The sequence below is a fragment of the Triticum dicoccoides genome, chromosome 7B (genome assembly GCF_002162155.2).
Source record: "Triticum dicoccoides isolate Atlit2015 ecotype Zavitan chromosome 7B, WEW_v2.0, whole genome shotgun sequence".
NCBI classification, from domain to species: Eukaryota; Viridiplantae; Streptophyta; class Magnoliopsida; order Poales; family Poaceae; genus Triticum; species Triticum dicoccoides.
In genome coordinates this window covers 92,648,658-92,665,997 of record NC_041393.1, presented here as the reverse complement: position 1 = coordinate 92,665,997, position 17,340 = coordinate 92,648,658, and the positions used below count along the sequence as shown (strand labels likewise).

Genomic DNA, 17,340 nt, shown 5'->3' with positions numbered 1-17,340 from the left:
ATCAGGCCTTACAGACCCAAGCCCGAGCATAAGAAGGAGATAGATGCTCAAGTTGAGGAACTGCTCCGCAAGGGTGTCATTCAGAAAAGCAACAATCCATTCTGCTCCCCTGTGATCCAGGTCAAAAAGAAGGACGGAACATGGCGACTCTGCATCGACTACAAACACCTCAACGCCCTCACCTACGTCGCCAAGTACCCGGTGCCGATCATCGAAGAACTGCTGGATGAACTGCATGGTGCAGCCTGGTTCTCCAAATTAGACCTACGCTCCGGGTACCATCAGATTCGCTTGGTGGAGGGCCAGGAGTACAAGACTGCGTTTCAAACGCATTCAGGGCATTATGAGTTTCTCGTGGTCTCTTTCGGACTAGCAGGTGGGCCAGCCACATTCAACGGCGCCCTGACCACCACGCTCAAGCCAGTCGATCGCAAGTGTGTACTCCTTTTCTTTGATGACATATTGGTCTTCAGCAAGACTCTTAGAGATCACATCATCCATCTCCGTCAGGTCCTGCAGCTGCTACGCCATGATCAATGGCACGTGAAGAGGTCCAAGTGTGAGTTTGCCCAGCACAGTCTGTCATACTTGGGTCATGTCATCAGTAGCAAGGGGGTGTCAACTGATCCAACCAAGATACGCGCGGTGGCAAACTGGGAAACACCAACGGATGTCAAGGCAGTACGCAGCTTCTTGGGGCTTGCAGGGTACTATCGGCGATTCGTCAAGAATTTTGGCATCATAGCACAACCCTTGTTCAATCTGCTGAAGAAAGGAGCACCTTTCGTGTGGACTCCTGCAACGGATACTGCTTTCCAACTACTGAAGCGACACCTGATCGAGGCTCCAGTACTCGCTCTGCCCAACTTCACCCAATCGTTTATGATCGAGACCGATGCCTGTGACAAGGGAATAGGCGTAATTCTCCAGCAAGGTGGCCACCCGATCGCATATATGAGCAAAGCATTGAGCCCGCGCTACCAAGGCCTCTCGACATATGAGAAGGAGTATTTGGCAGTCATCGTAGCTATTGACCAGTGGCGCCCTTACCTCCAGCATGCAGAGTTCACTATCCTCACTGACCAGCGGAGCCTGATACATTTGACAGAACAACGGCTCACAACACCGTGGCAGCAACGAGCCTTCACGAAGCTGTTGGGGCTCCAGTATACCATCAAATACAAGAAAGGGACAGAGAACACAGCAGCCGATGCCCTGTCGAGGTCCAACACTGAAGAAGTACTACACACCCTCAGCGTGTGCCAACCAGCTTGGCTAGAGGACATTGTCAACAGCTACAATACCAACCCGCAAGCGCAACGCCTCCTGGAGCAACTAGCTGTGCGGGAGGACCCCAAAGGGCGATTTCAGTTGCAAAACAGACTCCTCCGCTTTCGCGGCCGCATCTGGCTAGGGGGGACCACAACAATGCAGCAGCACATCATCGCGGCCTTCCATGACAGTCCGATGGGGGGGGGGCACTCGGGATTTCCAGTGACATATCGCCGCGTGCGTAGGCTCTTTGCGTGGCCTAAGATGAAAGCACACGTCCAGCAGTACGTGCGATGCTGCCAAGTCTGCCAACAAGCCAAACCGGATCATGCTGCTTCACCAGGCCTGTTGCTACCCCTCCCTATACCTAAGGAATCATGGGATCTAATCACCATGGATTTCGTGGATGGATTGCCGCAATCAGGCCAATACAATTGTTTGCTGGTTGTCGTCGACAAGAGAACGCGGTTTGCCCATTTCCTTCCTCTGGCTCACCCATACACAACATCTAAAGTGGCTCTGCTCTATATGCAACAGTTGTACAAGCTGCATGGCTTCCCAGGGGCAATTGTATCCGACCGCGACCCAGTCTTTAGCAGTCACTTTTGGCAGGAGTTGTTCAAATACACGGGCACAGAACTCCGGATGAGCACGGCGAATCACCCCCAGACCGACGGGCAGACCGAGAGGGTGAATCAGTGCATCGAAACCTACCTTCGTTGCTTTGTGCAAGCGTGCCCCAAGCGATGGAGCTTCTGGGTGCCCTTGGCCCAATTCTGGTACAACTCGTCGCACCACTCGGCGATTGGGATGACGCCGTTCAAGGCCATGTTCGGAAGGGAGCCAAGGCACTGGGGGATTACAGCAACAACATCATCATCGGTCCCTGCACTGCAAGCGTGGCTCGAAGAAAGGGCCGTCATGTAAGACCTGATACAGCAGTAGCTCCATCGCGCGCGCCAGATCATGCAAGACCAGGCGAACAAGAAGCGTTCGTTCAGGCAGTTTCAAGTCGGTGACCAGGTCTTCCTCAAGCTCCAGCCATATATCCAAACTTCGGTGGCCCCCCGCGCCAACCACAAGCTCAGCTACAAGTTCTATGGACCGTTCAAGATTGTCGCCAAGGTCAACGAGGTCGCCTACAAGCTCCAACTACCCCCCCAAGCGACGGTGCACCCAGTCTTCCACGTCTCCCAACTTCGACACGCGCTGCTTCCAGGCGTCACAGCTGCTTCATTGCTTCCCTCGGGTACAGGCGACACGACAATTCCTCTCAAGGTGTTGCAGTCAAGGTGGCGCAAGAAGAACGACTCCATGGTCGAACAAGTGCAAGCCCAGTGGTCCGCCGGCTCAGCTATCGACATCACCTGGGAGGACAAGGAAGCGCTCCAGGCTCGCTTTCCACAGGCTGAGGCTTGGGGGCAAGCCTCTTCCCAAGGAGGAGGGGATGTTAACACCCCAGACACCCCTGCCCCACCTGCCAGCAAGGCACGGGCGCGGCCCAACCGCAACCGACGCGTCAACCCTCGCTTCTTCGGCCCAGAGTGGCACAGGCAGCCCGGCCCAGCCACAGTCACTACTTAAGGCGATCCCCCTCCCCGGCTCTCCCGATCCAGTGGATCAAGAACCCGGCGGCGGCAAGAACCCTAGTTCGTCTTAGATCGATCTATTCCTGTAACCGAAGCTTGTACCAGATTATATTGCCAGTGAGAACATCCTATCGATTACCACCATCGCTTGATCCTAACACGTTGCAACGCATGAGAACTGAAATAGATCATACGAACATTGTTAGGGTACGTCCAAATTTCATGGTCAAAAAAGAAATACTCAATGTAGTCTTATTTTTGACGTTTGCAAAAATTGGATTAAAGAAGTGTTGCATAATGGCAAGTGGAGCAGGTTTTAATTTTTCGCCCGGTGCAACGCACGGGCATTTGTACTAATAAATAAATAATGGCCAACCCTTTATTATATTAATGAGAAAATTGCAACGCTCTAATCCTACAAAGCAAATAAATAACCTAGAAAAAAATTATAGTATTTGAATACAAAACCTCTACTTATTTTTTGAGAGAACATATAAAACCTCTACTGTTTTGACGAAGCCTTTACGGGCCCGAACCCGGCCATGTGTGTTCACCATTTCGGCCGAGGTCCACTTGGTGGGTTGGCGAAATGGGCCAGCCCCATTGTTGGTACTTTGTGCGTATCGAAGCAGAACCGCGCAGTCCAACGGCTCCCATAAAGACGGAGACGCTGGATCTCAAAAAAAATAAAATAAAGACGGAGACGCGGGCCCCACCTGCCATTGACCCACATCACGTGAAAGGGAGGCCCCAACCGTTTCCAAATCTGTGGCCGTGCAGGCGTACGTGTGCGCAGTCGCCCGCCCAGCCCACCAAGTGGGCCCGCCTCGAGTCATAGACCACCACGCGTCCCGTCACCTACCCGCCAACCCGCTAACCGAACCGAGGATCCGCGGACACGTAGCGGCAGCCGGGACCACACGTCAGTCATGCAACTAGAACCGAATCCCGTGACGAAACACACTGGGTCAGGGATATCCCCTCGACGAAATCGCTCCGGCCACGCAACCTCCCTCACTGACAACACGGGACCGCCCCCGCAGCCAGTCTGTGCGCGGCTGCGCGAGTCGCCTCGGGGTGCCCGTGGCGTTTACGGCGAGGGCACCTTTCACGAGGCAGGAGCACGACGCCCCGAGGCCCAGCCCACTACGACGACACGGTGGGACGCGACAGACAAACGGGCGCCGCGATTTTTTTTTTTACACAGAGAAGGAAAAGCAACCGTCTCTCTCTCCCCTCTTTCTCCCTCCCTCCCGCTGGCGGATCTGAACTCCCCCAAAAATCGTGACCCGAGAGAAACCCTAGCCCCCAGAGGTTTTCCGCCCCCACAACCGCCGTGGCGCCTCGCCGGAGAGCTCGGCCCGCCGCCGACGCCGACGCGGCCCCGTCCTCCCCGGACGCCGGCGACGATGCGCCGCTCGCCGGCGACGACGACGCGGCCGCCGGGGCCTCGCCGGAGGCTCGCGGCGTCGGCACGTCCGAGCAGGCCAGGAAGGCGCTGTCCCTGCGCTCGCCGTTCGACGGCGAGGAGGCGGCGGCCCGGAACCCTCTGCTGCCCGCGCGGGTCGCCAGATGGGCGGTGGTCGGCGACATGCGGAGGAAGCACAAGAAGGCTCAGCCGCCGGACCCGGCAGCTGCTGTGGAGCAGCCCAAAGCGAGATCCAATGCTTTCTGGGACAGGATGGAGCCTTATTTCCGGGATATGACGTTGCAGGATTTGGAGATGGCAGAGCCCAAGCCTCTCTCCAGCTCCAACTGGCTCGATCCATGCCTCCTCGTGCCGTTTGTGGGCAGTGGCAAGAAAGTGTTGCGGAGACATGTTGATCCGTCTGATGTGGCCGTGGTCGCCGAAAACTCTAATTCGAACTCGGTGGAGTTGGAGAACGGCATGGTGCATAGCAAACATGATCCACATGAGAGCTCAGATTTTGTTTGGAACAGCGCGGAGCTAGTCAATAGCAATGGGACCAGTGGAGATCACTGTGAACGGGATATGCAGGAGGTGATTTTGCACCAAGACGAGCAGCCGGTGGTAATTAAACTAGATCCAGGCAAGAGAGATGGTGTTGTTTTACCAGTCCTCAGCCAGAATCCGGACTCCTCATTGAATTGGCTCCTAGGAGCAAGAGGACGGGCTGTGCTCACTTCGGAGCGCCCAAACAAGAAAAGGAAGCTGCTGGGTGCAGATGCTGGGCTTGAACAGCTTGTGGTCCTGCCACCCTTAGAAGGTGACTCTGGTTCAAAATGTGATGTATGTTGTTTGGGAGAGAGTGATGCTGCATCCAACAGGATGCTCCAGTGCAATAGCTGCAAGGTGTCGGTGCACCGGAAGTGTTATGGTGTGCAGGTCGAGCCAGATGGCTATTGGATGTGTGCCTTGTGTGAACGGAGGTTGACACAGAGTGATGCAGGCAGGATTGCGTTTATGCCTTGTGTGCTTTGCTCAACGGAGAAAGGTGCTTTGAAACCTGTAAAATGTGAGCCTGGTGGAATTGCAAATGGGGGCAACCTGAATTTTGCACACTTGTTCTGTAGTCTATGGGCACCGGAGGTTTTTGTAGAGGACATGGACTCAATGGAACCTATCACAAATATCGAAGACATCCCAGAGAAGCGGACAAAAATGGTCTGCACTATTTGCAAGATTATGCGTGGTGCATGTGTTCGATGTAGCCATGGTATGTATTTCCACTCTGTCACATGTAGAAGTGTGGTCCTTGTGTATACCAGAAAGCCTCTAATTTATGGGATACATTGCACCTCACGGCATCGCTCTATAGTGAATTCTACTCCTAAACATTTCACCTAGTTTTCTTTCTTCTTATGCTGCTTTGTCTCACTGAAATGGTACCTTTTCCCCCTTGTCCCTTCCTTGCTTTCTTGTGGTAAGGTTTATCATAAACTTACCACGAGTTGTCTGAAATGATTTATTGTAGTTAATAACTGGCAAATTCACAGGGATCGAGCAGAATCAGAATTAGACCAGAGTATTGTTTGATTTGCTGGTATGTCGCGATTACTTCTTAGGAGACAGAAGTAGAATCGGTTCAGAGGCTAACAGCAGAAGCAAATTTATAATTCCTGCAAAAAAGCTGTTTCATGTTGAACTATTAATCACTCTAATCTGCTAGCAGAAGGCTTTGCAAGGTCGCATAATACTTGCCAATATTGGTCTTAGGCAGGCTTTGCATCTTGAGGATGGTGTTGCAACTAAGAATTTAGCTGTTTGAACTGCGGTATTTGATGATTAGACTTTTACTGCTTTTCGGGACATTGCAATCTGGATCTATACCATTGTTGACAATGGAATGTAACACAGCCCTACAGATTTTAATTTAAGAACTTGTGTAGGACAAGAAACACTATGTTTGATGAGATTAAATCGCCTTCCGGTCAATATTCTTGGAAAATTAGTGACCTGCTTTATTTGACAAGCATACTTAATATGGTACTTTGGTTGTACATGGCCGTAAAAACATTCAGTTTTTCTGGAATGATACAATCATGGAAACTGTTAATGGCAAAAGGCCTGTGGGTTCCCCTAGGTTTTTTCTGCTCTTTGTGCATATCTTGTTGCCTAAAATGGCTCCTATCTAGCCATCTAGGTGAGGTGATCTGATCTGAATTTCGAAATGTGTGTGTTGTTTGGTTGATTCTGTGAGAAGTGTAATGTGTGCTGATATTAACTTTAGTAAGCTTAAAAAGTCGAAGGCTTAAACCACATGAAACATACATGCTTCTAAAATTTCTAATCCTCCCATCATGGGAGCCAACCTAAGCAACACGCTTCTTCAAAATGCTTTTTAGGGAGGGGAGATCCATGCACGGGCATATATGTAAACTAGCCAACAGTTTAAATTGTTTTGCATGGGTGCATGAGTAGTAACACTTGAGTATCTGCAATATTTTAGCAATGATGGTAGTATGCCCTAATAACATCATAAATAACTAGAAATAGCACCAAGCGCTTTGACGGAAGTAACTTGGTGAAAAATCAAGAGCATAGGAAGTACGTAACAAGTTATGGTCTGCTACCCTACTGCCATTATAAGAAGATCTGTTTTCTGATTGAAATCTCAGAAACTTGAGAGCATGCATAGTGAATACTAGCCCTCTGGTATATCATATGATAGCTATTCCATGGTTTAAGTTAGCATGTCAAGTGGATTTTATTTCTTCAGGCTGGTCATCGTTCTCTAACTGTGACTCATTCCTGTGGTGATAGAAATTGCCAGTGTAAGAGCTTTTATTTTCAACTATGGGGTTTTTAGGGGTTTCAGATGTTGTGTTTCATGAAAAAAAAACTTTTGCCTTGGTATGAAGAATAAACTTATTTTCTGGAGAATCTAGTTTGTATAACATGGAAAAACTAGTTTATTAGATTATAGTCGTTGGTGTGAATTCTAAGAACACGCATAATTTGCTCTAGGCAGCTGTTTGACATATACCCCTTGTAAGCTGAAAGGGTAACTATGGGCTCTGCTGTCTTGTTGGTATTCTTATATCAAGATGACAGAACAGTCCCAAATTACTGAACTCTTTGGAGCAATTGCTTTGAGTTGAACAAAGTGGGCCATTGTTTTTTTTTTGTGTGTGTGGATGGACATTGTTTTTGTTTTGTTGCTACTTTTAAATTTGTAAGCCAGGTTTAAAGGCATTTTCTTTTCGTTTTAGATATATTACGTCCGTATCACAAATAAGACGGTTTGGACACTGACACCGCCAGGTGTTCTCTTGAGCGTTCCTAGGCGTTAGGTGACAAGCAGAACACCTGTCATTAACTGCTGCTATGCATGTGCTTAGGCAAGATAATTGCTAGGCAGAGACAAAACTAGGAATTTACACCTAACACTTTCTTTAACCTTGTTGTTATATGTTCCTTTTTGGTTACTAACTACTTATTTTTTTCCAGGGACATGCCGGGCTTGCTTTCATCCTATATGTGCAAGAGAGAAAAACCATCAGATGGAGATATGGGGAAAATCTGGGCTTACGAATGTTAGGCTATTTCTTCTCGTGTATGCTGTTTGCCTTGGTTGTTTATACTTGCTAATATTTTTCTTTTATATCTGTTTGTAGGTTGAGTTGCGGATATTTTGCTCGAAGCATTCTAGAGTCAGAGGAATCAGTTCCGTGCACCATATCAATGGTGTTACTGAACAGGATACCACACAAGTTGGGCTGGATGATGAAAATTTTGCTCAAATAAGATATAAACGCAAGAGTAAGGACAAATTCATGAACTTCACATCCATGAGCTCTAGTTTCTCCAGCCTAAACAAAGCGCAGACAACAGAGCTGGTTACCTCCACATGTGCTGTTAGAGGCATGGAAAGTCAACAAGTTCAATGCACAAATATGGTTGTTGATCAGCCTACAGGAGCTGGGAATCTTGTGAGCAATTCTGGTGATGTTTCTACATTTCTTAGAAAGGTACCTGCTAATCTTACAGAGCAAGATTTTTGTACAGATGTTTGGAGTTATTACTTAAGTTTGTTTTATGCTTGTACTTGGCAGCTAATTGACCAAGGAAAAGTTAGTATTGGTGATATACAATCAGAGCTGGGTCTCTCATCTGAATCGTTGGAAGCTGCTCTTGTGGTAATTTATATTGGATTTATGTACTTTATAAACTGTTTCTCTAGGTTGCATGTATATAACTTCTCCTAAACATGATTGGGTCCATTTTTCAATGTGCGCTATTTGATTTTTTTCCGATAAACATGGTTGGTAAAATTTGATCGTCTTGTATGAAAAACATAATGCTAGAGATAGAGTTAATTGTAATTTATGATTTTGACATATTCTGTAGTTGTAAGTTATAACAAACTTTATAAGTTGACTAAAGCTTAGCATAGGCATGTAACTAGAAAGGATAACAGTTACACATGTTTATATCTTGTCTTCTAAAAGTACGTATAGCTGCGTCTATGTAGTGATGTCATAATATTTTACATGCTACACTGTTTAGGCCTTAAATCCTATTACCTCTGTTATTTTATATGGGTTTTTTATTCCTTGGCAGCCTGAAACATCCACCTTCTCCCCTGGTCTGAAGTTGAAAATCATCAAGTTGCTGCAAAACTCTATTCCTGTGCCTTCTGTTCAAGTGAAATCTTTAAAAGAAGGTTCTGTGGCACCGGAAGGTAACAAACTAGATGCATTTGTGCATACAACTACGTTGAGTGTGTGAACAGTATGCTTGTTAATTTTGCTGATTCTTCACCCGGTTGTTCCTCTGCTCTTCTCTGTCCATTGCGAAAAATGATTTATGGAAATACTTATTCTTGGCAATATGACTAGCCATGGCAATGCTGTGTTGTTATCTTAGCTTTATCTGGATATAAGGTATGGACGTGTGGTAATAAAGATTACTATGCATTTTTTCTGGCCCTTTTTCTTGGAATCCGACATGTTTTTCAAAATACAAGGCATATTTTGAGCATGCACAAATGATTTTTGAAGAGTGTAGAACTAAGAGAAAAAACAAAAGCACTGACCCTGATATCCTTCTTTAAGTTCCTTGGAAATTGAAGGAAATTCAAGAGACGACTAATTAGCTAGTTGAGTCCTAGAAACGAAGAGACAAAATGCGTCTTAGATGAGGCAAACAAGTGACAAACTCAATAAAGTCACATGTGTGCATTATTTCTGGAACTAAATGGGGAAAACTGCCAGCTTTACAAACAGAAACACAGCGTTTGTTAGCAAAAAAAATGGAGTTCTTCTATTCAATCAGTTGAAATCAGCATGTTGTGTTAAATAATTACACCCAGTGTGCTAGTAGTCTGTTACTACTTGCAGTTCCTATGACCATTCTATTAGCTTTAACTTTTGACTGTTTGAAATACTCACTATGTTCCTTGAGAGTTGAGCACTTGAGTGTCGGGTAACCTGGTAGTCATAGGATTAAATCTCAAATTATAAGGAATCTGTTCGAGTTGCGCTGCTAAGTATTTCATTTTCGGTATTGTAGACTCACTTCTTTCGGTATTGTGGACAGGTCCATTGGATAGAAGTGAAAGTAAGAATGTAACTGATTCACAACATGGCTCAGAACTTGAGGAAGGCATCTCTTCATTTGATCATTGTTTTCCGGATGGTGATAAAGCTAATAAAGACACTGATTCAGTTGAAAATTGCGTGCACACTTGTCATGATGGTGGTGACGACCATATTCCGCGCCAACCTTTTCTTACGTAGGGTTCATCAATCATTTTATGCAATGTCTTGCCCACTCTGCACAGAGGCAGTTTGATCTGTTGAACAACCTAATCTCGTATTTGCTTCATGCAGCATTGATGGTCATGACTACTATATTCATCCATCTATTGAGACAATGTTGCAGAATTTGTGCGATTATATTCCGAATCACAATAAACAGGCTAAACATTATCATGGTATTCGTTTTAACATCTCGCCATCAATTAAATCACATCAGTTACCATAATGTTATTTACATCTCGTGCTTATAATCTATTTTCTTTTGTCCAATTTAAGTAGGAGAATTATCCTACCCTCCTCATGACCAAAACCTTGGTGGTTCACCAACAAAACTTGAGCAATTAACAGATATAGTTGCAGTTGATCAGGCTTCTAAAGCAGAGTCATTAGGTATTTTGGAGCATTCACCCCATGACGAAATAGAAGGAGAAATAGTTTATTTACAATCCAGGCTACTCAATGATGTTGCTGCTATGAACCAGAGATATGGTAAGGGCGCGTTCTTTCTATTTGCTAAGTTTATTTGTAATTCTCATGGTATTTTTTTTACACAAGTATGTAATCATTTTGGTTGCTGTCCTGTTATATTTATTTACCGATATATCAACTGATTGGTCTTGAGAGTTTTAACTTAACTGAATAGTTGAGTAATTTCTTCTGCTTTCTGAATCGATCTTTCAGTTCTCATTATATCTTGCAGAAGATCTTATGCCTAAGGTTGTCCAGAGTCTTTCTCAAGAAATGGATTCTTCCAATAAAAGAAAATGGGACCATATCATTGTGAATCAGTTCCTTCGTGATATAAGGGAAGCTAAGAAACGTGGGAACACAGAGAGGAGACACAAAGAAGCTCAGGCTATCCTAGCTGCAACTGCACCTATTGCTGCACCCACCTCAAAAGATGTAAACATTCGGAAAGAGACAGAAAATGACGCTGTGCCTGTCAAACAAGAGGTTTATACTGTTGTGCTTGTTTCATTGATCTTGTGCTATGGATATTCATATTTTTCTTTTCGTTGTTGCAGAGTATTACCAAAGTCCATGCTGGATCTTTAAGAATCAGCCAATTGATTTCGTTGCCACAAACAAAGGATCCATCATTTTCTAACAGTAAAGTCTCAGCGGATACTAATTTTGGCATTTTTGATCTGGCAAAATTTTCCAAGAAAAATGGTCTTCCGTGTGATGTGTGCATGCGACGTGAGACTGTATTGAACCGAGTATTTGTCTGCTCAAGCTGCAAGGTGCTTTGTATCCCCCTTCTTTTACTGTTCTCATGTTGCACTTCAATAAATCATTAACCCCGCACGTTTTGCAGGCTGCTGTCCACTTGGACTGTTACCAGAGTCGAACGAATCCCACCGGCCCCTGGAAGTGTGAACGTTGCCAAGAGATGCTATCAGATGCTGTCGTGTCTGATAGTCAATCAGACTGCAGTGGTTCAAAATCCTGGTTGGTGCTGTGTGGTTTGTGCCATGGTACATCAGGAGCTCTTCGTAAGACTACAAACGGGCAGTGGGTTCATGCTTTTTGTGCTGAGGTACTTTGTCTGGCATCTTTATTTTTTATATTGCTGCCTTGTTTAACTTATTGACATTGTTGACTTCGTCAAATTTCTGTAGTGGCTCCTGGAGAACTCATTCAAAAGGGGACAATGCAATTCAGTAGATGGAATGGTACTAACCTCTTTCCAGCATCGCACATGCTCATAATTTTAATATTGAGAAATAAATACTTAATTAGGTCATCTTCCATAATTTCATTTCATTGTTTATATATTGATACCATTTGAAGACATCTATTATAAGTTCCTGCTAATTATCTTATTGTAATATTCTGACTATTTGGATCTATCTAAGGAGGGTCTTCTTAAGGGGAAAGACACATGCTTGATCTGCCAACACAATGTTGGCACATGCTTGAAGGTCTGAACTTGTAAATTATTCGTTGGACCTAATCTCTAATGATTAGACAAACCACTTCATTCTCGCTATGTTTTTCTCTTTCAACCATGCAGTGCAGCACCGTAGGCTGTCAAGTTACTTTCCACCCTGCATGTGCTAGAGATGCTGGTCTTTACATGAACACAAAAAGATTTGGGAGCTTGTGGCAACACAAAGCATATTGTGGCAATCACAGCATTGAGCAAAAAAAGGTAAGTGTTGCTTTAAGATGTTTAGTTGGATATCTTTGATGTGCAACAAGGAACTGGTTTCCCTCAAAATCCGCCTTTTATGTATCTGCTAGTACAATGGAAATGTAGTACTATAACATTCTTCTATGGCAGCCTTATGTTAACAATACTCTTATTTTCTTATTATTCTTCAGTCTTATGTTAACAGTACTCTTATTTTCTTATTTATAAACTTTCACAGGTTGACTCTCAACAATATGGACCCGCGGAAGTCAAGATCATGAAACAAATGAGGGTAAATGTGTCCATTGCATGCTTTATGTAGTTCTGCTTTGTAGGTATTAGCTGTAAACCTGAAAGTAGCACTATGTAAGAACCTTCGAATTTGAATTTATATGCCAATATCTGTGGTATGTGCCATGCCGGCAATTTTAATAGGTACTACTGAGCAGCTTTAGTTTACTGCTAAATTGTATCCCAAGCTGACCAGATTAATGTATCAGATAACTAGTAGTCGTAGGGTTTACAAAAAAAAAGAACTTCATTGCTTTGCCTTTATCTTTTTGCAAGCTGTAGATGGTTTTTAGGATATTTATCTGGAAGTTGAGAAAAATAGTTTTGAGAAGTATTATCTCTGGACCAGTTTGAAGCAATTATGCTGAAGAAATATGAACTCCTAGTTTATTTGGATTTTGGTAATGTGTACTCGATGCTAGCTTGAAGCCAGTGTTTCTATTGCTAAAAAAAAAGGGCAGCCCCAGTGCATGTAGCTCCCGCTTGCGCAGGGTCTGGGGAAGGGTCCGACCACTTTGGGTCTATTGTACGCAGCCTTTCCCTACATTTCTGTAAGAGGCTGTTTCCAGGACTTGAACCCGTGACCTCATGGTCACAAGGCAGCAGCTTTACCACTGCGCTAAGGCTCCCCTTCCCAGTGTTTCTATTGCTGATGCCAGTATTTTAAGTGTTATAAACAAGGTTGTTCCCATAGGTTAGTATTCGATGAAGTCTTAAACGCTCTGTGTCCTTAGGTTAGTATTCGATGAAGGCTTAAAGGCTGTCTTGAGTTGGCTTATCTTTAGTATACATCATTATAAGTGGCACTAATGACTCTGCATATATCACTAACAAAAGGCTTGTGCAGTAAAAGAGCACCTTCTGCTTACGAACTCCTTAGGGTTAAACGTGCTTTATGCTAACGTAATATTACCTCTCACGTGGCAGGTTGAATTGGAAAGATTACGTCTTCTTTGCGAGAGGGTTGTTAAAAGAGAAAAGGAGAAGGTACCGTATCTGTGATATGCATTTACTTTTTGTACCTTTTGGTTGCCCAGAAAACTCGACTTCATCAGGCACTAGTATGATCTCTTTGAGAATTATTGGCATTATTCCTTTGTGCTAGTAGTGATAGTGCTGAGTGACTTGCATCATTTGATTTCGTAATTATTGTATTATATCTGGTTTTCCTATCAACGCCTTAGTTGTGGATATTTTTCTACTGAACTGTCCCTTCAGTCTCAAGATCTGAGTACCCCACATATTATATCAAGAGTAAGTTTAACTTAGTATACTTTGGTGAGCAATTGATGCATGGACATAGTGAGTATAAATTTGACCACACATACTCAGACACTTAGATATATTGAACATTCTAGTACTTAAAAAAGTTACCCAGATACCCGCCCCACAGCAACATGTGACTTATATCTTGAAACAGAGTGGGTTGCAGCAGAAAAATAGATGACTGGTCCCTTCTCCTTTTCCATAGATTTTTATGTTTGCAGATATGTTCTTTTTTACTTACCAATGCTGGGCTCTAATGACCCAGTTACTCTGTTGTGGTGGGTCGGCATATTGTTTTAAGGTGACGGATGGCGGATACTTAAGATTTATCATTCAGGGAACTGGGTTGCAGGTTAAAAATTACTATGAACCAGGTTCTAGTTTAGACTTCTTGACAGGCGTTCCAAATATCTACTGTACTGTTTTTCCTGTTCAGGTGATTTGGTACATATCGTGTGGTTGTGAGACATTTAGAAATGGGGAATTCACAAATAATATAAGATTCTGGGTAGTTAATTTCAAAGTGAGTGGGTGTGATGGTGGCTACACACAGATACACTATTAAACAAAACGTATTACTTACTAAATACTCATCTGAGATACTTCAAAACATCAATTGTATACAGGGTTTGTTGATGCCAGTTTATATGATACTTTGTCATACGTTAGTTGTCTAGCTGCAATAGTTATGGAGTTTTTACATGCCAACTTTCTTTTTATATCAGAAAGAGTTGCTTGTATGTGAACATGATATACTTGCTGTGAAGAGGGACTATGTTGCCTTCTCGATGCGGGCTTCATGTTATACGCCTGCACCTGGAGCAAGTTCAGAATCTGCCACTACTTCCGTTAATAATAATTCATATGGTGGGAAAAGACAAAGGTCGGATGATATCACAGCGAGATCAGACGATGTGACGGTGGATAGTACTATTCCCAGGAAACACACTATCAGGTTCCCAGTGCATAGCAAGGACACTGATAGGAATACAGCTGACAGTTCGACATCAACAATATCATACAAGCGTAAGTTGGATGATGTGGAATCACTCGCTCTTAAGAATCTTCAAGAAAGAGCAGCTACTGCCTTGCAGAAATCAGAAGACGGAGAAACAAAGTCAACAGATAATGCCTTGCAGAAATCAGAAGACGGAGAAATAAAGTCAACAGATAATGCCTTGCAGAAATCAGAAGACGGAGAAACAAAGTCAACAGATAATGCCTTGCAGAAATCAGAAGACGGAGAAACAAAGTCAACAGATAATGCCTTGCAGAAATCAGAAGACGGAGAAATAAAGTCAACAGATAATGCCTTGCAGATATCAGAAGATGGAGAAACAAAGTCAGCAGATAAAAAGGTTCAGTATTTTTTTTTCTGCTGTTGATTTATATTCTGTTACATCCCCTCATTTGCTGATATTTGAACTATATGACGTTGCAGCATGCGGAAACAGCTAAAAAGGAGCCTGCTATCACATCTGACCAAGCTGTGTCGCAGAAACAACACCCTCCAAAGAGACTTGTTTATACTCGCCGTGGCTCCTCCAAAAAGAAGCAACGGAGTCAGGATGTTGTAGTACAAGGGCCTGTTGGTGGATAGCAGCAGCCTATCGAAGTGGCTCCTTCCTCCATGGCCAGGGAACATGGTTTCTTGCCCGGCGTTCGAAAAGCAGATTGCAGCAAGCGGGGCTGGCCAGTGTTACCATCTCATCACACAGCCAATGGGGGCACGGACGAGCGGAGGTTATAAAATGGTGCGCACCGAGCCCTTGCAGTGTGATTTGAGCTTCCAGCCAGAAGGTTTGACCCCTTGAGCTGATGCCACTCAGATGACGTGGCGGCATGGGTGAATTCATCCACTGATTAAGTTATCCGAGGGCAGATTTTGTGAAATCAGCTCTGTACGTTGTCATCTCTGCAGTCATTAGTTTAGTCTTGTAACAGAGAACAAGTAGCTACATCTGGTGGATGATGAAACAAGAGGGAGGGGTAGTAGGGGGTTGTCACTGACTGACATCTGTAGTTGACAAATTGACTTCTGTAGTTAACGTAGGCCATCCATCTGCACATGAATTATCTCTGTACAACAGCAGTAGCATATGTAGGCCCGAATGTACACAGAAATTTGACTGCTGGGTTGATGAGTATGTGTGTGGGTGTGCTTACATTAGTTTGTGACCTTTGTTGAGACGAAACGTTGCCAGTTTCATGAATCCTGGTAGAGCACAGCAACTTGATGTTTAAATTGTTTACATGGTTTCAGCTTCCTTCCATATGGCACTTGTTTTTGTGAGAAGACAGATGTTTGTGTGAGAAAACAGAGGTGCCATGCGGCGATGTTCCTATTATGCGTAGAAAACGTGATGGATTTCATTTTAATGCCACCATCTATATGTTTGTTCCAAATGTCATGATTGAGAATTGCACCGTGCAGCCCTGGATCTGGCAGCATCTCCAGCCCTGGCGTGGGCTTTGATGCCCGCATATGGACTCACCATCATACGCAGGCATGTCAACGTCCCCAACCTCCCAGTCTCCTATAGATTACGGTCCCATCTTTATCTTTACGTAATAATAAAGCAAATTAGGTTTCTTTCATCCGTCATGGCATTTTTTTCAAAAAAGTTCCTCTATTTCAGAGAATTCAACCCACAGTCCTGATTTAAGTTAAAACGAAGTGTTATTTTTGTATTTTACCCAAAAGTCACTGTATTTTCTTGAAATCAACCCGCCGTCCGGATTTAAGTCACAACCGAACCGTTATTTTACATTTTTTGAACCCCCTGATGTTTTAGGTAATTCATCCGCGGATCATATTTAAGTCAAACAATTACTTTTTAAAATCATCCATATCTTTTAAACCGTAACTCCGATTTGAACATGTTATATATGAAATTTGATTAGAAAAATATGTAGAATATGAATATGAGATTTTTTACCTATTAAGTATTTTTAAATATTATTTTGGAATATATTTAAGTCAAACCAAATGATTTTCTAAATTATCTGTATCTTTTAAACCGTAACTTCGATTTTAACATACTCCCTCCGTTCCTTGATATAAGGTGCATAGATTTTTGAGAAAAAATCCGAAATATAAAGTGCATTGCATTGCACCACTCGTTTGGATAATTCATTTTTGGAATTTGATTACATTTCCTTATATCAGGCAAGATCCTCTATTTACTCATGTCAATTAGTCAGGTGTAATCTCGGCCAAAACTTGTGAAATTTTCCCTCCATGTGCGTTCTTTAATTTCCGTGTCAAAAACTATACACTCTATATTTAGGAATGGAGGGAGTATTATATATGAAATTTTATTAGAAAAATGTGTGGAATCTAAATATGATGTTAATTTTACCTGTTAAATATTTTTAAAATATTGTTATGGAAGCAAACTTATAATTTATATCGCAAGATCCGTTTTTTTCATGCCGGCGGCGATCCGGATTGCAAAAAAATACCCCACTATAACCATATACGGAAAAGAAAACATGATAACTACACGTGCATACCTCTGAAAAATATCGCAAGGGAAAACAACAGATTTCTCATCACGA

General features: G+C 43.7%; 1 protein-coding gene across 2 annotated transcripts; it reads left to right on the top strand.

Moving 5' to 3' along the window:
• Positions 1 to 4,160: 4,160 nt before the first annotated feature.
• LOC119336174 lies at positions 4,161 to 16,046 on the top strand. Of its 2 annotated transcripts, none has more exons than XM_037608188.1 (18): positions 4,161 to 5,539; positions 7,774 to 7,859; positions 7,941 to 8,294; positions 8,379 to 8,462; positions 8,887 to 9,007; positions 9,865 to 10,060; positions 10,158 to 10,261; positions 10,362 to 10,574; positions 10,786 to 11,039; positions 11,111 to 11,329; positions 11,404 to 11,625; positions 11,708 to 11,761; positions 11,945 to 12,010; positions 12,103 to 12,240; positions 12,461 to 12,514; positions 13,441 to 13,500; positions 14,505 to 15,137; positions 15,221 to 16,046. In XM_037608188.1, exons 1-18 carry the CDS (start codon positions 4,453 to 4,455, stop codon positions 15,377 to 15,379), a joined length of 4,104 nt encoding a protein of 1,367 aa, XP_037464085.1. In that variant the 5' UTR covers positions 4,161 to 4,452; the 3' UTR covers positions 15,380 to 16,046. The 2 variants fall into 2 exon arrangements, with proteins under 2 accessions (XP_037464085.1, XP_037464084.1); XM_037608187.1 differs by having other exon boundaries at positions 4,306 to 5,539; positions 10,365 to 10,574.
• The last annotated feature ends 1,294 nt before the right edge of the window (positions 16,047 to 17,340 follow it).